At 41.4% G+C, this 20,335-nt stretch overlaps 1 protein-coding gene across 2 annotated transcripts in view; it reads left to right on the forward strand.

Moving 5' to 3' along the window:
* Positions 1 to 20,335, forward strand: part of CDH2 (cadherin 2) — a 214,012-nt gene that overhangs the window by 176,381 nt on the left and 17,296 nt on the right. For both annotated transcript variants that reach the window (XM_079942955.1, XM_079942956.1), the window contains exons 11-14: positions 197 to 339; positions 3,192 to 3,425; positions 3,728 to 3,961; positions 5,918 to 6,057. In XM_079942955.1, the coding sequence (XP_079799081.1) occupies positions 197 to 339; positions 3,192 to 3,425; positions 3,728 to 3,961; positions 5,918 to 6,057 (751 nt within the window). The remainder of the gene's footprint in view (positions 1 to 196; positions 340 to 3,191; positions 3,426 to 3,727; positions 3,962 to 5,917; positions 6,058 to 20,335) is intronic.

The raw sequence follows: 20,335 nt of genomic DNA on the forward strand, positions 1-20,335 counted from the left end.
AGCACACAACCTTCATGTACCTCCCCAAACCACTGCCACAGAAATTCTTTCCCGCGTTACGGCTGCATGTCCAACCATCATCTACAAAAATGCAAGTTAATGCACTGGTTTCACCTGGGACTAAACCTGAAAAATAGGCTTTATTTTTTAAGTGTCATGTCAAAAATATTAAATGTATTGTGCTTTCATTTTGTAGATACACAAAATTATCTGATCCTGCCAACTGGCTAAAAATAGATCCTGTGAATGGGCAGATAACTACAATTGCTGTTTTGGACAGAGAATCTCCAAATGTGAAAAATAATATATATAACGCTACTTTCCTTGCTTCTGACAATGGTACGTAATTAAATATAGTCACTCTATTATCCTGGATGTTGTTAAGCGCGTAGAGCCTTATCACAAATGCATCATCAGGAAATGAAGTTTTCTACAAAACCCAATTGTCTAGAAAACTGACCTTCATTCTTCTAAGGCCCCAATTTCTATTTTCCATTTCCACTGGGCTTTCTGTGATACATCCCCTGTCTTCTGTAATGAATGTTCCCAATGTCCTTATACCCTCCGTGGTCACCTAGTATTGTGATCACAAGCCTTTGTGGTTTTTCTGCCCTGCTGCACCTTGATGCCTCAGTGGCCCAGACACAGTGGTTTTTGAGGTGGTCTTTTTATATTTCTTCTAGTCAATGTGTTTGTTGCCATTAGTTTGTCTGTATCTAGCATTTTTTCTAATTCTCTACCTCTAGTCTGCCACAGGCTAGGAAACTCTAAATTTCATGCCTAAATTGAAATAATTGAGTACTTGAGCTTTAGTGTGTTGGTTTTGAAAAACATAAACATATAGTTTAGCATCTTTTTTATTTCTGGGTCTCTGCTGGATTCTAAATGGCTGATATTAACAGAGAGCACTTTTTTTGAGATATGTAAGATGAAAATGACTCAAGTTAAACTGGAGTCGGACTTGTTTCAGCTCTCAATATGACATGGTTTAAGAGTGAAGCTTTGAAGTTCCACCTGACCCCCAGGGTCCAGACTCCAGTTCTATCATTTTCTAACTGCAGGACTGGCAAACTTTTAAAGCTGTCCATTTCCTTTTTCTGTTAAATAGGGATAATGGTAGCAGTATGTAACTCAGCGTACAGGGGAAGATAACAAGGCTTATACATGTAAAGGTTTTAAAACAGTGCCTGGCACAAACTAAACACTCAAATAAGCATTTCTATATGTGTTAATAGTTTTAAAACTGAATCATGACCATCTTTTAAAATCATTTTAATGTTGGACTATGAATGTTAGCATCTAATAAAAATAGTAGGCTTTTCTATTTGGTGGCCAAGATATGCAGTTTGAAAAACGTTGCATATCAACATTTTTGATAAGAACAGTTTCAAAGAACCTTTCCAAATCCTGTATAATAAGATTCAATGAGATCATTATCTGTCAGAAATCTACAAGGTGACAGGGCCAAAGCAATATTTCTTATACTTTCTAATATGAGACCTACTGTTCAAATATTTAGAATTGAAACTTGGCAGGAACCTCTTCTGCCATTTCACATCAAAGCACAGCATTCGTGTGTGTTGTATCTTGTCTCGCCATATGTAAGTGGTAGCTTTCTCCACGGTGAAACTTAAAGTAATATATCTTGCACCATTATGTTGAGATTTAAAGAGCTATAAAATTATATGTATATATGTTGGTTGTGAGTTACAACCAGATTTTTCACTCACCAAGGTGGATTGTTTTCTACTTGAAAGGGTGTTTGATACAAGAGAGAAGTGAGCAGTTAAATCTGTGTAGCTGTGATGCTTTGCAAATGCACTTGACTTTAAATCACAAGACTGGATTTAGAGCCCCGGTTCTGCTCCTTAATAATTGGACAAGCTGTTATACTCTCTGTGCCTTTGTTTCATTATTAATTGTTGTTTTTGCTGCTTGCTATTCTGTGAAGTTGTTATGGCAGTCAAATAATATTAAATGTGGTAATAAATGTGAAACTAACTCAAACTACAAAGAATCATAGTGGTTCTGGTGCTATTAGAATATGGTGAACAGCCATCCTACCGCTCCACCTTAAACTCCCTGCTCTCAGAGCCACCCGTACTCCTTAGAGAGGTCCGTGGAGATTTCTCCTTGTCCCCTCCTGAGGAGTGTACGTGTGCACCTTCCTAGTTTCATGACCTTGGGCAGGTCACTTAAACCTCTGGGTTTCAATATTCAGCCTTATTTAGAAAATTCCTATATTTCTATTATATTAGATTTATATAACATATATCAATTATATAATTAAATGTAATTGTCTTATATATTTAATATAATGTTTATATAATAATGTTTTCATTACATTTTATATATTTGTTATATATTTATTTATAAATATTTATAACACAGCAGAGTCCAAGTCACCAGTCTAAATGTTCACAAGTGATAAGTACAGAGACCGCATTTTATAGTGGAATGAGAATGGATTTGGGGTCAGGCAGACCAGCCTTTACTAGCAACCCTACCACTTCTAAGAGGGTGTGACCGTGACCAGTTTACAGCAACTTCGGTGCCTATCTGTTTAAACCTACTTCGTAGGATGACAATGAAATAACGTATAGGGAGCAACCTAATACTTTCTCAAGGAGGTAGTTGGTTGATCAGTAAATACCATGTCTCTTCTCCATGGGCTCCTCCCCAAGATGAGGTCTGTGGGTCCATATTCACTTGTCTGTAGACTGTTTCGATATTTCAGAGCAGTGTCTGGGCTTGAAAAGCATTCTCGGGTTCTTTTGTGCACACGGCTTGGTTCTCCCTCAAAGAGTAGGGCCCATGAGATCATGAGCCCGGGGTTCTGCTTCTCTTACAATCCCTGGTGCCTAGAGGAGCGCGATGTGCACGGGGCCCAGAGTAAGGACGGCGAGGGCGCTGGATCACCCTTGGCCGGGCCAGGGGCGTGCGCGTGCACCTTGTTACCGCCCCTCAGCGCCCGCAGCCCCAGCGGGGGCAGCACAGGGTCATCCTGCAAAAGAGGCATGAAGTGGCCTTGTACCAAAAACAGTCTGCCGAGATGCTGTGGCAACTACATTCTTCCAAGGTTACGCAGTGATAGGGGCAAGCAGGCTGGAAACTTAAGAGTTTCATCGTAAGTGAGTCTCAAGGGAAAGAATTGTTCAGCATCGGTTTGTGGTTTTTTTCTCCCTTTTAAGGAATCCCTCCTATGAGTGGAACAGGAACGCTGCAGATCTATTTACTTGATATTAACGACAATGCCCCTCAAGTGCTACCTCAAGAGGCAGAGACTTGCGAAACTCCGGACCCCAATTCAATTAACATCACGGCACTTGACTATGACATTGATCCAAACGCTGGACCATTTGCTTTTGATCTTCCTTTGTCTCCAGTGACTATTAAGAGAAATTGGACCATCACTCGGCTTAATGGTGAGAACAGGTTCATTATTTGAATATATGTGCAGTTGAGAGGCTTTGACCTGGCATGAAAAGTTAATTTTAAGTGCTTTATTATCTTCCCCTTAAATGTATTTTAAAAGCTACTTAAAGTTTAAATAAGATATTAGAAGCCCTTAAAGACAAAAAAAAAAAAAAAAAACTTGACAGTGCAGGATAGTTGAAAACTGCTTTATACGTACCATTCGGGAGTAATACGTTCTGGAAAATGCCATGTGTTTTTGAATCGTATAATGTATGAACTATCAGACTGTATTTTTCCCTTTTTTGTATAGGTGATTTTGCTCAGCTCAATTTAAAGATAAAATTTCTAGAAGCCGGGATATATGAAGTTCCAATCATAATCACAGATTCGGGTAATCCTCCCAAGTCAAATATTTCCATCCTTCGCGTGAAGGTTTGCCAGTGTGACTCCAACGGGGACTGCACAGATGTGGATAGAATTGTGGGCGCAGGGCTGGGCACGGGCGCCATCATTGCAATCCTGCTTTGCATCATCATCCTGCTCAGTGAGTACTTTCCTCGTCTCTTAGGTGTAATTCTTGTTGCTTCTAGGATGTTTAGCAAAGTAACTTTTTATTGTCGCCTTTCATCGTAACCTAACAACACTCTTGCACCTCTGAGCATTTTCTTGCAGCCACGCCCACTTCAGAATGAGAGAAGCCCTGAGCATCCTTGCAAGCACTTACATGTTTGCAGCAAACCCAGCCAGCCTACCTCTTTTGTGCCCTGTTGCAGTTTTCTGATGCTGATCGCTTGGGGAGCTGTAGCAAACTCTTTTCATAGAAAAATATTAGACAGTGCTCAGTTGGAGCCCTTCTCTTAGGATTCGAGTCTGAATTCGTGGCACGTAGTTGGTGATTTAGGAAAATAAGTGTATTGCTTTCCTTCATATAAAGTGCAGTCAGCAACCTGCTCCAGCCATGCAAGGATCAAGGTATTTGTTTTCGACGGGCTGCATAAAATAGTGAGAGATTGTACTTCATACAGCACGTTGGATAATAGAAATGATTGCACAGCTCAATAAACTGTCTGTCTTTAGAGCAAGTCTAGATTAAGGAATTGCTCCTTTTTAAAATACTTTGCAGTCTTTGGTTCAGTGGAATGCAAGGAATTAACCACTGGGAAGTACTTTAGGAGCCACTTGTAAGCATGCAGGTTAAAAGAATAAATTGCCTGGACCCTGTGTTGTATCGTTGAATAGCAGCAGGACTTAGTTTACTGTGCGGTCATGCTATGCACCAATCACTTTCTTGAAAGTGTTGGCCGTTTCTTTTATGTTTTCTCCATTTGCAAGTGTTCTAGTAATTTAGAATGCTGTCCCTTTTTTTTTCTAAGCAATTACTGTAGAGGGCTAAGCATTTTTTACTTCCTATGTGGAGACTACTCTGACTATAATTTGAAACCTACATGCTGTACTAATAATCCACTTGCTGGACTTAGCCCTGGAACAATGGCAAATGAGATCATGTATCTGCCTTTAAAAGGAGGATATTTACTTTTATGGCCAATAATAAAAATGTGCTCAAATAGAGTCATTAAATCTTTTGCTTCAGGATGTAAACTGATAGCCCCAGGTTTTAGAAGGAATGTGCACTAGATGTACTCTTAAGGATATGCTTCAGTTTCAACTAACGTGGGGCATATACACCAACCTTATCAAGAAAGACTTAGAGCTGATGGATTGTGGCATGAAGAAGTGACTCAAGCCATTTTGAAGGAAAACGAATCAATGCTGGTTGTAGCGTCAACGCACTGGAAAATTTATGATTCTAATCCTGGCACAGAAATGTAAAGCATGAACGCCTAATGTTATTTCAGTGCTCAAACTAATCCCCTGGCCTTCTTACCTGAAACACGCAGTGGAATAGGAAAGGGAAAAGCACAACAGTGCAGTAGAAGGACCCAGGCCCTTGGGAGTCAAAAATCCTCATGATCAGGTCGCTGATCCAGGTCTAATATACTACCAAAGGCACCTTGGCAAGCACGTCCTGCCCTTGACAAGTGCCCTTCTCTCTGATTTGGGGAGTAGAATGATGACGGATCAACTGGAATGAAACAGCAATTAAATAACGAGTGACTGTTTCACTTACTGTTGTTTGCTGTTCTAAAATTTACAAGCCATTATATTAAGCGTATCCTATCCTCTGGCAAGACAAAGTAAAAGACAGAAATAGTTTTTGTCCCCATTTGTAGATGGTAAAACTGAGGACAGACGTCCACTCAGTGAGTTCACAGGGCACCAGTTTGCAGAACCCGGGTCCTCACACTCTAAACCTAGCGCTCAGGGCCTCTGCTTTGTCTTGGCTCTGGTCATGTGAGGCCAGAAATAGGTAACAGAGTAAAAGACACATTACAAGTTTTCCAGCCATATAAGTATAAATTTTTAATGTTGAAGACTGTGATTAGACAGGTCGAGTTTTTAAAATTACAACACTGTACGTCTTTACTCTCTTTCTGCCTAGTCCTCGTTCTGATGTTTGTAGTATGGATGAAACGTCGGGATAAGGAACGCCAGGCCAAGCAACTTTTAATTGATCCAGAAGACGATGTAAGAGATAATATTTTAAAATATGATGAAGAAGGTGGAGGAGAAGAAGACCAGGTGAGCAATGTTTTAAATCTTTAAATCTCTAAGTAAAATTTTATCATCTTAAAATTAAAGTGGTGGGCTTCCCTGGTGGCGCAGTGGTTGAGAGTCCGCCTGCCGATGCAGGGGACGCGGGTTCATGCCCCGGTCTGGGAAGATCCCACGTGCCGCAGAGCGGCTGGGCCCATGAGCCATGGCCACTGAGCCTGCACGTGTGCTCTGCAACGGGAGAGGCCACAACAGTGAGAGGCCTGCGTACCGCAAAAAAACAAACAAACCAAAAAAAAAAATTAAAGTGGTGGGGAAAATATTAATACATAGAGTAAAAGAATGGGATCAAGTTTCTTTTCCTTTATCACATTCTCAGACACTTGGTGAATTCTTTCCAACCTGTGCTGCTTATTGATTTTTTTTTCCCAAAGTGCCAAATGTCATTGTATTTATTTTGTGAGAAGATCATTAACATTGATTCAAGGAGCCCAGGATTTACACCTAATACTAATTATATCCGTACTGATAAAAATGTTTTTCTTTACAGTTTTTCTTCATTGCATATCGAAACTAAAAGTAAAAGTAGTTTCTATGTTGGAATTTGGATTTTTATCAGTATGGCAGAAAAAGCACAAGCTATTCATTTCATAAACACTTACCAAGCACATTCAATAATCCAGGCACTATTTTAATCATTGGGGAAACAGAGGTGGGCAGAGCCAACAAAGATTTGCCCTCAAGAATCTTACTTTTTTTTTCTTTTTGGCCACTCCGCACATGGCTTGTGGGATCTTAGTTCCCCAACCAAGGACTGAACCCGGGCCCTGGCAGGGAAAGTGCTGAGTCCTAACCACTGGACCGCTAGGGAATTCCCAAGAGTCTTACATTCTTGAGAATGTAAGAGACAATATCTAGCTCACCTCTGTACCCGTGATGTCTGTCATGGTGCCTGGCTTATAGTAGTTGCTTAATAAATGTTGAGCTCCTGACTGGTTATAGAACATGAGCTTCTGTATGTACATAAGGAACTGCATCCCTGTTTGAGGATGGGAATGACCAATACGTGGAAAATGAAGAACTTTATCTGCTGGGAAGCAGCATTGTAGCTATCATTATAACTAACACTTTCAAGGTCTGTACTACATACCAGGCATTCTGCTAAGCACATTAAATGCTGTTACCTCTTAAATCTTTGAAAGCTGTGTACTGTATTGTGACTATGTCCACTTTTGTGTTAGCAAACAGATAGGGATTGTTGGAGTCTATAAATTCATACAACTAGGAAGTGATAGAAGTAGGATTTGAATCCAGGTCTGTCTGATGATACAGCCTAAACTAACTATATAGTTATCAATATACAGTTCCTTTTGAAATGATCTGGAAGGTATGAGTATAATCCATGAGCAATCACTGTGAGAGGTATTTCTTAGATACATTGGGTAGCTCTCACTTCCATATACTAATGCAAGTGTTGGGGGTAGTAGTCAGGTAAAGAACCCAGAATTCTTGGGTCTGGGATCATTATCAGTAAATTCAAAATACTTTGTCTGCAGAGTATATACGTAGACATTAGTGATAGGACTGTTAACTTGAAAAATTAATTCAAGCAAATTTCTGAACATATGTTCTCTTTCTCTTCTTTACTCCTTTGAGGAAATAATATATCGCTTTTGGTTTTACAAAGCACATTCACACCCATTGTTGTGTTTCATCTTTGTGGCAGTCCATCAGAGTTTTCCATTTGAACAGGTTTTGTGATTTGCTCTCCAAGTCTGTAACTGGCAGAGTCAGAACTCAAGCCCGAATCTTCCGATTCCTGATTCCATGCTTGGTTTACAATACCTCAATTCTCTCATTTAGAAGAGATATGTATTTTAAATCTGTCGAAAACTTGACTCATGTGTAAAGCTGTTTTGAATACTGACTAATTAAAGTGGCTCTATAAATACACCCCAGGGTTTCTTGCTTATAAATGTCTTTGGATATTAAAATTCATGTTTGGCTTAATCCCTCATTAATCTGTCCTTTCACTTTCCTGAGCTATGTTCAAGAACAGCAAACATTATACTGATCACATTATCTCATAAGTCTTCTTCTTTCAGCATTTTATTTTTCATGTCATTGTGCATAATTTTCTAGGCATAAACCTAAACCCAACTCAGTGAAGCTTTGGTAAAAATAGTAACAACTAGAAGGACATCAGTCATGACTGAATGCTGCCTAGAATCAAGAACCAAGATATTTCACAGCTTCCGAGGGTCTGGACCAGGGTACTTGATGTCAGCTGATCTGGCTTTTTCTCCTCCCTTCCAATTCCTTTAAGAAATTATTTAATGAAATTTTATTGTTGTCGTTATTTTAGGAAAGACTTAACTTCCATTACTGACTGTGTCCACTTAGATTGATGCTTGAGATCAAATGGTAAAACTTACCTATTGCAAGATTTATTAAAATTGTTATCGATCTTCAACCTCTTCTTTACCTGACCCGGGACATTTTCTCTGCTCCCAGATCAACTCTTGGGCACGAATGTGTCGCTTCCTACCCACTTTCTTGATAGTCCAGAGACTCTTCTGGAACTTGCTGTGGATTGACCTCAGTGGCTCGTTTCTTTATTGAAATAGCGCTGGTCTTCCTGTGCTGTCTTCCTGTTGCCTCTTGGTTCTTTGATGGCAGTTCCGTCTAGATCAAGAGCCTCCACCCATTCTCTGATCCTGTTACGATTCCCATTTGCAGTTCTCATTATAGAAAATTGTGACAAAATTAGATAACGGGTTTTTTATTCACTCTAACTTGGACCTCATAATAGCGGAATAAAATATGCAGCATAGGAAGCCTACACCGAAGGTTCTGTCTCCTCTGCCTCTAAAGTGGTTCATGAAATCCACTCACTTTCACCATCATCCAGGCCACTGCCTTCACTTAGGTCAGAAGCATCACTGACCTGCGGCGGCCTCCTCATGAGCGTCCGGTCTCTGGATGCACACCCCATCTGCTCTTTGGAAATTATCAAATCCAAACTCCCTCCTTAGTATGACAGATCTGTGGCCCTGCACCCACCCTTTGGTGGACCCCCACTTTGTGCGCTAGGTAAAGGCCTATGGGAAGGAGCTGGTGGTAGGTACGGGCTCCCCAAGGATGTGACTTCATCAAGCCTATATCCACTCATGGCCACTAAAGTTTCCTTCAGAGTCGGGGTGATCCGTCCTTCTCCCATTGAATGACTCTTCTCACTCTTCCTCTGGGGATAAGAACAGTTATGAGTCTTCTTTCTCCTAGAAAGGGCTTGCTGGTTTCTTTATTTTCATTCAGTTAGATCTCATTATGTTTTTAGCTATCTTATGTTCTCAGAAATCTGTGATTTAGTAACATACCTGGCTCGTTCTCAGCATTAGAGTGTCAGTGATAATCTCATGCTTTTCTCTATCCCAACCAGAAGCAGAAGGCTTCCTCCCTGTTTAAGAGTATAATCATCACTCATGTCAACAAAGCCTGTTTCCATTACCCCAGAAGCTCACTGTGTTTCAGGCAGTATGCCCTGTGTCAAAAGTAACTAGTATTTTTTATTTCTATCACCATAGATGGGCATTACCTGGTTTTGGATTTTATTATAAAAATGGATGTCATACAGTAGGTACTTTTCCTGCCTGGCTTCCTTTACTCGATATTTTATCTGTAAGATTCATCCGTGCTACATTTAGAAGTAGTTCATTTCTTGTCATTGCCAAATACTGTTGTGTTGTGAGAATTGACCACATTTTATTTATCCATCCTACTACACTTGGCATTTGAGTTGATCCAGCTGAGTTATTATGAATAAAACTGCCATGAATGTTCTTATGCCTGTGTTTTGGCACACTTGCGCTGGTATGTGCTCAGGGGTTGAATTTCTAGGTCCTAGAATATGCATATAGGTGCAGCCCTCAGTACAATCCTGCCAGTTTTCCGAAGTGATTGTACCAGTTCACACTCCCCCGGCCACAGCGGCATACGAGACTTCCCATTGCCCTACATCCTCACTAGCCCTTGGGTTTTCTCAGTCTTTCAAAATTTTAGCCACTCTGGTGGTATATGCCTCATTATGATTTAATTGGGATGTTCCTACTGACTTACTTGCCCTTTTGATATCTTCTCTGTGAAGTGTCTGTTCAGCTTACTTGTTTACTTTTCTATTGGGTTGTTTGTCTTTTTCTTATTGATTTGTAGGAGGGCCTTCTGTACTATGGATATCAGTTCTTTGTCGGATAAATGTATTATAAATATCTTCTATTCTGTAGCTTGCTTTTTTATTCTCTTAGTGGTACCTTATGATGAAAAGAAGTTTTTAATTTTAATGAAGTCTAATTTATCAGTTTTTTCCATCATGGTTAGTACATTTATACCTATTTAAGGAAACTTTGTCTCCCTGAGTTAATGAATGCCCCCCCAAAATAATTTTGCCTTCTTGAAGCTTTATGGTTTTACCTATTATATTAAGTCTGTGATCCATCTGTAATGGATTATTCGTGTAGTACAAGTAAGCCAGAAAGAGAAAAACAAATATCGTATAGTAACGCATATTTGTGGAATCTAGAAAAATGGTACAGATGAACCTAATTTCAGGGCAGGAATAGAGAAGCAGACGTAGAGAACGGACATATGGACACAGAGGGGTGGGGGTGGGACAAATTGGGAGATTAGGTTTGACATAAATACACTACCATGTGTGAAATAGCTAGCACGTGGGAACCTGCTGTATAGCACAGGGAGCTCAGCTCGGTGCTCTGTGACGACCTAGTTGGGTAGGATGGGGGTGGAGGGAGGTCCAAGAGGGAGGGGATATAGATATACATCTAGCTGATTCACTTCATTGTACAGCAGAAACTAACACAGCATTATAAAGCAATTATACTCCAATAAAAAAAAAAAAGATATAGATCAGGGGTCTCTTGTTTTCTTCCTAGCTGGCTATCCAGCACTGTTTACTAAAAAGGTAACCCATCTCCACTGCATTGAAGGGGTTCGTTTGTCATAAAGCAGGTGGTTATATATGTGTGGACCTGTGGGGTGGCTTCCAGATGCTCTGTGCTGTACTAGTTGTCCTATTTGTCTATTCTTAGGCCAATACCATGCTGTTTTCATTACTAGAGCTTTCTAATATATCTCCCTATCTGTTAGGATATTTTCTCCAATAGAATTCATCAAGATTTCTATTTTAAAGTTTTGGATGGATTTTATCATTTACTTTTTTTCCTTAAGAAAAAGAAACACTTTATTTAATACTCTTACTTTCTAAGTGAATTTATGCCAAATGCTTCTCCATGTTCTAAACAAGATGCCATTGCTTTTTAATCTTAAAGTCATAGCCGGTTCCTGAGAAGTTCAGTTTTGTGAAGTATACTGTATACTATTGTCCATAATTCACATGTGGCTCCCTGTTAGAAATTCTGTTTCTTTGAAGCATGCATTAAGCCTTTTTGGCACCAGACTTTGGCTCATACTTTTTATTGTTTTTTTTTTGAAGACATTATGTTTTTACAAGAGTGAGCCTCGGAAATGGAACTGGTGCCACGTTACATTCTAGACAAGTTTTGGTCGATTTTTATTACACGTAGCAGGTATTTTACAGAGCATGGGTGTTACCTCCAGATGTGGTTGGAGACTGTGCCACGGGAAGCAGACAGCTTGTCATGATCAGGCTGTGGTCTGCCGGACGTCTCCGCCAGACAGTCTTTCAGAATCATCAACTTTCAAAGATGGGTAGACCTCAGAGGTCAGTTTAGCTAGTTGGTGGAGGCTTGTGGCTACAGGCAAAGGCAGGTCTGCAGCAGCTGTCGCCAGGAGGCTACGACGCCTAGCCTAAAGCTGGCTTAGCCAAAATTCTTATTCTTCCCGCCCAGAGGAAGTATCCTTAAGGAGCTAACTGATTAGAAAGAAAACAAAGCAAACCAGTCCTTTACAAGGGAGCCTTTATCTTCCCTGCTGTTGATTAGCATCTCTGTTTAAGTTCTGTGCCAAAACACAGGTTGCTAGTTTCTTTAACAAAATAGCTAAAACTATAGAGCCTAAGAAAAGAAAAACAAAACAAACAGACCAAAAAAACACCTCCACATCTTTTCTCTTGTCTTGTGGACAGCAGACTTGTCTCGGTGCGTGTGGCTATTCTGCTCTGGTTTCCATTGTCATGTGACTAGGTTGGGCCCCTTTCTGAAACTGGCATTAGATGTGTTCTGAACACAACCATTATTTCCTCACAGCGCTGTTGGCAGTTGGACAGACTCAGTATAATGCCCAGTCTCTTTCGAGAGGGTGAGGTCCCTTCTTTATCTGCTTCACTGCCGTGATCGGGGGGCTTTGGGTGTTTATCGAGTCATGTTTAATTATCCTCATTAGTAAATGTCCTTCAGTGCCCTTTTGGTCAGTGGAGCTGATTGCAGACACTGGCTCCCTTTTCACGATCTTTGTATCTGGTTCCTTCCATATCAGAATCACTAATAAAATACGGGTGAATGTACAATGGAACCACCTGATAGTTCACTTCTCCTGGAGCCCATCCCCTTTTAGCCCCAGGATGGGAAACAGAAACTGCTAGCTTCCTGCTCTCTAAATCTTAGACTTAATTACGATTACTGTTACATTAAACAGACATATACTGAATGTGTGTTATGTTTGTAATACTCACTAGTGCTGTCTTTAAACAACCTCTGCCTAAATCTCTTGACATGATACAGCTTCATTCTCCATAATAACAGCAGAAGCTATTGTTGGGGGGGGGCAGGGTGTGTGTGGTAACCTACGTATTAGGCACGATACTGAATACCTGTACTAAGTGCTTTATATCTGTAATTTCATTTGACCCTCCCCCAGTCCAGCAAAGAAGGTCCCCACTGTTAGAAAGTAGTGAAGGTGGGGATTAAATCCTAGTAGGCCTGAGCCCAAAGAAGATGGTACCTTCCTTGGCAAAGCTGAAACTCAGCCTGGCAACGAAAACAGTGCCTTTCACAATGTCATCTGAATTTATCGGAAGAAGGCCGTCCCCTTCTTGAAGTAGGCTCCGGGTGAATGAAAACTACTACAGTAGTTTTCTCTGCTCTTAAAATTTAACTTGGGAAGATTTTCCGTTCCCGAGGCCTTGGGCTGTCTGGGGGCTCTGGGTCTATGGAAGAAGGTGCTGCCACGCACGTTCAGAAGTTTCTAGTGACAGTCAGTGGATGCTGGGAGCCTTAGGACCACAGCTGGTGGTTCAGGGGAACAAGCGTAGCCGTAAGGGAGCAGGCTTGTCATCTGCACAAGCAGAGTCAACTCATTTGAGATTAACGCTGACGCTGGTCAGGGCTGATCCGGACGGAAAGTGTGAATAGCTACATGAAGACGCCGCTCTCTGGGTCACTCTTGGATTCTCAGCCCTTGTTATCCACTGGGTACCACTCTGAATTCCCATACCCACTGCTGCTGTTGAGCAGAGCCTCACAATTGGCTAATAAGCTGTTTGCTCTCAGTCTCTTGCCCCAAGGCCCAGCACCTCTTGGGCTCAGCAGGCTTCACATTCCAGGCCGAAGGGGACTCTCAGAATGCCCAAACTTGGTTCCTGAAGTCTTAGAGACTTGCTCTGGGCTAGTTTCTTTTGCACTAGAGATGCTTCTGAGCTCTCTGAGAAGGTACCTGCTACCAGCCCTGATGGTTCGGGGCCGCGTCGGAAAGCAGGATTCTGGATCACTTGAAAGTCACAGTTCAGACACAGGGGGTCTGTTCATGAAAAGCCCACAGCTGTGTTTTGTTCAGCTGGCAGAGTTTAAAAACCGACAAAAATTCACATAAAAGAATTCTGGCTCTTCCTGTCCTCTCAAAAAATGGAAAGATGGCCTGCATCCTGACGTGGCAGTGATTGTTGGAAACTAAACAGAGACGTCTTCTTTAAGCAGCAAACACGTTCCAATAATTGTTGGTTTCCTTTTTTCCATACCAGGCCAGCTTTATGGATTTATGTTATCTGCTTATCCTTTGGAGAGACCCCTTTTTGCAGACTCTGATTCAATTATATAATAATTATTATGCTTTGGATGAACAAAACCAAATTCCTATGGGAAGGAGGTACTACAGTGCTCTGAAACCATGGGATAGTTTCCTGTAGTACTGGTTTTTGAAAAAGAGAAAGAAAGAACGAGAATTAGCCACAAATATATTTAGGCAGATCTCTTAGTTAAAATAGGCTAGCTGCTCTAACAAGCTCCAAGATTTCAGTGACCTAAGCCTCATTGAAGTTTATTTCTTGCTTACTTGGCCGTAATTGGGTTTCGAGTCATGGGAGTTTGGAATGGAGAGAGAAAGTTCGTGCCATTCCACGCAGTCACTCAGAGCGCCAGTGACTCCCCCATCTTCCACATGTGGCTTCCAAGGTCACCCTAGCCATACATACATGTGTCACTGGGTGACAGAAGGGCAGGAAGGATGATTTGTGGGAGATTTTCATGGGCCAGGCCTGGAAATGAGACACATCACTTCCACTCCTGCCTTGAGAGAAGAATAAATGGGTTTGGTGACCAGCTGGAAGGCTCTAGCCACCCTGGTTAGGTACCTGGGTTTAGAGAATCTTTCTGAGGTTCTGTGAGAACATGCTTTCTCACAGTAACTACCCACAGCCAAATCAAGAGCATCGATCTGACCCATCCAGATGTGTCAGAAAGAAGTGGGTCCCTGGACACGGAGGAGACACAGGAGGTCCAGCAGGAAAATGGGACACTGTGTGTCGGGCTCACCTAAACCCAGGGAGAGCGGCTGTCCCCCACTTGGGGAGCACTGCCCCTGCACCCCGGGGATACTAAAGTCTTCTTGATCGAGGCCCAGCACTTGCACGTGAAAGGAATCACGTATTTAAGGATAAAAGGAGTCATGCCAGGAGCTCTTTTTAGTGGGCAGGGATTCCAAAGCCCAAAAGATCCAGATGTGATTGCTGTATGAGTGTCAACTGGCTTTTTTTTTTTTTTCAATGAAATTAGTGTCTTACGCGATTTCTAGAAATTAGTCTCAGTATTTCAGTAGATCAGATCCCCAGCATCTCCATGACTCAGAAAGCACATTTAGCAGAATTGAAGTGACTGAGCTGGGGAAAGAACCCACAGTTCCTGTGACTCAGGGTTTGGCTTTGAGGAAGGGGGACTCTGCAGGTTGATGACTCACTTTTACCTCCCATTGATCCTCCACCTTGCATTTTAAACTGCAGTAGAATTGAACTTCCTATACATCTAACCTGTCTCACGCTATTTCACACTTTTATGGCTTAGTCCACAGTCTTGCCCTCCCTGACTCTATTCAGCCCCCAAGATTCCATCTCAGGACATCTCTCAGGGTCGCAGGCTGAATCAGGTGTCTCTGCTGCGTGCTCCCACAGCATATCCCATGTCTGCCTCTATTTTGAGATCTTGTGTGCAGCCCTGGTCCTGACCTTAAAGGCCCTGAGAGCAGGGACTTGTCACATTCATTTTTTTCTTCCAGCATCTAGGACAATTGGCACCTCGCAGGCACTCATAGAATGTTTGTGCATTGGGCCCTCTTCCAGAATCTCTTAGTTTGCAAGTCTTTCTACAGGGTTAATTGAACCATTACAGCCTGATAACTTCACTTTCATTTTTTGAAATCTGTGATGGCTTCAGGAAACGATGATCAGATTCATAAATGCCAGTGTTTCATTACATACTTGTCCTGTGTCAGGCACTGGGCTCTGCTCTCAGTTCACGTGTCTTTTATAATCTTTTATAATCCCAACAACCCTATGCAGTAGATATTGCCATTAGTCCAGTTTTCAAACCCAGGTCCACGTGACTTGAGAGGCCCAGCTCTTACGCACCGGGATGGAGGTCACATGAAAGATGTTTTATTTACTCTTGCTTGTCTATGGCAGGCAGGTGTTACTCTGTACAAACAGTGAGGCTGGGCACTTAGCCTCAGTTTATTAGATGACCACTGGTAATCTGGCTTTAGAACAGGCAAAGGGTAAGACCCAATTAATTCGTTAAGCATGGCTTGCAAAATTGAGCACATTTTGACACTGACAAGTGTAGAAGCTTGGAAAAGCAATTTGAGCAGCCAAGTTATTAGAAGACCTGAGATACAATCTGGGCAACAGGTACTAAAATCTAAAATCCACGCTGGATACCTAGACAGAAGGATGAGACACAGGTACAAGAAAGCACCTGGAGACCAAACCAGCCACTTCCCTGAGACCAGGGATCTCTGCTTGAGCCAAGACGGTCTCTAAAGATTACCCACCAATCTCAGGAACCAGCCCCAGTGTGGGCAACCAAGCCTGACCCTCTGACTCAAGCAGAGAATGAAACCGGTATATTTGATTCTTCGAAATAACTGCTTTACAAAATCATTCTGCTTTATAAACAAGCTAACAGATGGCTGACTCTGGACATAACTGTGGAGACCACTTTCAACATTTTCATTGCTGGCCAAAGCACACTCTTGTAAATATGTTCCCAAGTTGTTCATGCATTTATACCCACCTGCAAACTCCAGTATATATTAGCTATTGAAAGAGTGACACTGATTTCACAAAAGGAAAGTTTCACCAGGAATTTGGGCTAGCACACTGCCATCCCTTTTTTCATGCTGTTTTCAAAAACCCTCATGGCCAGGTGACCCACTGGTAGGCTACAGACAACATATGGTCTGAACTGGTTGGTACCCATTCCCTATTGGGCATTCAGTATTTTTAATGTGCACTTGATTTGCACGTGACTTTTTTATTTACTATCCTGATCACTTCACGTAAATTAACACAATATTTTATGTAATTCATCTTAATGTTTATTCTTCCTGACTTTTAAGTTTATTACATTTAGTTTTAGAGGAATGGAAAGTTACCCAGCAATACAGAGATAAAGATTTGTATGCCAAGTATGTGTTACCAGGATGTAAAAAAAAGCTAGGATACTAAGTGGAATATGCCAGACTTCTACCAGTTGTCCAGATCTACCAGTTGCCTATTTCTATAAAGTTGTATTGGAACTTTATAAAAATTCCATTTTGTGTGGCCTTGCGCCATGTCCACAGCTTACGTACTGCCTATAGCTACTATGACACAGCAGCAGCAGAGTTGAGGTGTTTTGACAGAGACTCGATGGCCCAAAAAGCCTGAAATATTTACTATCAGGTCTTACGGGAAAAGTTGATCCCTGCTATAGACGTCTTTCCATTAATGAAGTCTTCATTCACTCTTTTGTCCAAAGGTTGAATACTCTGAAGGTTAGCACAGGAAATGTATGTAATCTGCCCAAGGTCACCCAGATAGATAGGGTAGAGCCGGGATTTGAATCCAGATGCTCTGATTTCAGAATCCATTTTTTAAAATCACAATACTATACTCCCTTTTCTGTATTGATTTCATTTGTAAATTTATCTTAAAACAAAGACTATATCTCTTTAGGAAATTCCAAAACAATGTGACATAAACGAGTGAAGGATTTTGATGCCGTCACCATATTCCCAACCAAATACTGCCATTCCTTTATTACCTATCTTTAGATTTCCTCCAAGGTAGAATAATAGGTCACGCTAAGACAGAATGACCTTGACCTTTTCAGAGTGGTGACATTTTTGTGTTACATAAGGAGAAGTTGGGGCTTGGGGTGAGAATGTATTACTGAAGATGCATTCAGAAAGCTATACTTTTTGTCTCCCAAGACAGTGCTTGAAAGGGTTAAAAAAACATGTCCATGTTTATAAGGCAGTAACTGAATTACATGGAAAGAATGGGAAATTACAAACATCAGGGTAAAAAATAAATCTTACATTTTGAGAGAAGCATATCATCTGTCTGAAGCCCCTGTTACTCTGCTAGAAATGCTTTGTGTATCCACATCCTTATTCCTTTCAGCAACACCTCTTTCACAGCTCCTTACACCTTCATTTTCCATATTTTTGTAATAGTTTTATCTATTATGTTAAATTTGTATTAGCTTTAAATGTGTCCTTTTAAAAGACACTAGACTAAAAGCTCTATGAGGTCAGTAACCAAGTCTCTGGCCCAAGAGACTCTTCAGAAAGTCTTTGTTGAATCAAATTGAATTGCATTGTATTTGCTGCATGTGTTTCCAGAAAAACGTGCCATAATTTTACAATGGGAAATAAGTTGTGATAAAATTTCAACAGTGCCAGTTTCTGAAGCAGAACCACAATTTTGCACCAAAGAATGTGCTCATTCTCGAAAACAGAGTTTTAAAAGAAGCTGTGACAGGGCAGCATGAACGGTAAACCACGGAAGCAGAAGCCATGAATGTGTTTAATGGAGACTCACCTCCCTCCCACTGTGGTGAGTGGTAAAGTGGCTCTCCAGTGAGATGAAAACAGAGAATGGGGGACCTTCATCTATATATTAAGTCTCCAAGTTACTTTATTTCTATTAGGCTTATGATTTAAACCAGAAAAGCTGTTAGCGAATCTTTTGTTTTGAGGGCTTTCGTAATCCCTAGAATCAACCTCGTTTTCCACATCAATTCCCCTGTGTAAATAGCTAACCATCGTAACTACACCTCACTGGGGAAGAAAATCAGGTTGTAATGTAATTTACATAAAGCTTGCAAGTGTATTCAACTTAGCTGTCCGCGGCTGTATAGTAATGTGTTGACACCTTATCGTTATTTTATTCAATTATTTTAATGCCAGGAGCTATATAGGGTGAGGTAATAATGTTCTCCTTTTCCATCTTCCTTTCCTTTTTGTGGCTGACTGAAGGGTTTCTTACCTTTGCCACAGGCAAGAAAAAGTAAAAGGTATCGGGTACCTTTTTTTTTCCCCTTGAGAATTTTGTCCATTTACTTTCATGTTAGTATTTTTATTTCTCTCACTCAGTCTTGAAACATTAAAAATATTTACCTTATCTATATGGGAATTTGAAAGTTACTTGCCTTTGCTACTGTAAAAGGAATTTTCCACTTGTACCAAACAGCCAAACTGGCTCTTGTGTTCCATCCCTGGTTCTCACCGGTGGAGGCTGAGAAAGGACCGGGAACTTTGAGAGCCCTCCCCCTCCCTCACGTGACAGACTGTTGTTGGACCCAAGTGAAGACTCCTTTCTGACTGAAAGTCAGTGAGGCTTTAACCGGCTGTGCGCAGACCAGAGTCCTGGATTCCACGGCCTAGTTAGCATAACCACCTTGAACTTCCCTTCTGGCTCTTAAAGCCCCTCATTTTCCCCCCTTCAGCAAACTCTTCTGTCCCTTTCTTCACTGGCCCAGGCAACAAGGTACAGCCTTTTTTTTGAAGAATAGTTGGTTTACAATGTTGTGTTTAATTTCTCCTGTACAGCAAAGTGACTCAGGTATACAAATATATATTGTTTTTCATATTCTTTTCCATTATGGTTTATCACAGGATATTGAATGTAGTTCCCTGTGCTATACAGTAGGACCTTGTTGTTTTTCCGTCTGATATGTAATAGTTTGCATCTGCTAATCCCAAACTTCCAGTCCTTCCCTCCCTCACCCCGCCCCGCCCTTGACAGCCACAGTTCTATTCTCTATATATGAAGATACAGCTTTTTTTAGTTGTTATTTTGCTTGCTCTGGTGGTCTCTGTTTGCTCCTTCCACACTGTTTCACTGAGTCCATGATCTTGGGCAGATCATTAACCTCTCTGAGTTACGGGAATCAATGGGATAGAACAGCACTCTCTTGGCAGGATTTTGCTTGGAGCGTCTGAGATATCACATAAGGAGGCACCTAAGGTAACGCCTGACAGATGATGGGCACCAGGTAAAGGCTGGTTTCCTTCTTTCACACGCTCAGAGCTAAAAATGGCATCAGGCACCCAGTAAGCTCTCTTTGGATACTCATGAAACGGTAAATGAATATTTTCATCGCTCTATAAAACAGACGTAATTGGGGCTTCCCTGGTGGCGCAGTGGTTGAGAGTCCGCCTGCCGATGCAGGGGACACGGGTTCGTGCCCCGGTCCGGGAGGATCCCACATGCCGCGGAGCGGCTGGGCCCGTGAGCCATGGCCGCTGAGCCTGCGCGTCCGGAGCCTGTGCTCCGCAACGGGAGAGGCCACAACAGTGAGAGGCCCGCGTACCGCAAATAAATAAATAAATTAATTAATTTAAAAAAAAAAAGACATAATTGCACGATTCTGTAGATTCTACCAGCCACAGAGCTTTCTGAAATTTTTGCCTGGGAATCTAGAATTTCACTTTATACTGAAGCAGCATTTTATTTTATTTAAACGTAACCAAATGCCTTCAGGTCAATTCGTGGTATCATTTTCTGAACCAATTATAGATCATTGCAAGTCAGTGGAATTTAATAAGAAAAGACAGAACC

This window comes from Stenella coeruleoalba (genome assembly GCF_951394435.1).
Source record: "Stenella coeruleoalba genome assembly, chromosome: 14".
Lineage (NCBI taxonomy): Eukaryota > Metazoa > Chordata > Mammalia > Artiodactyla > Delphinidae > Stenella > Stenella coeruleoalba.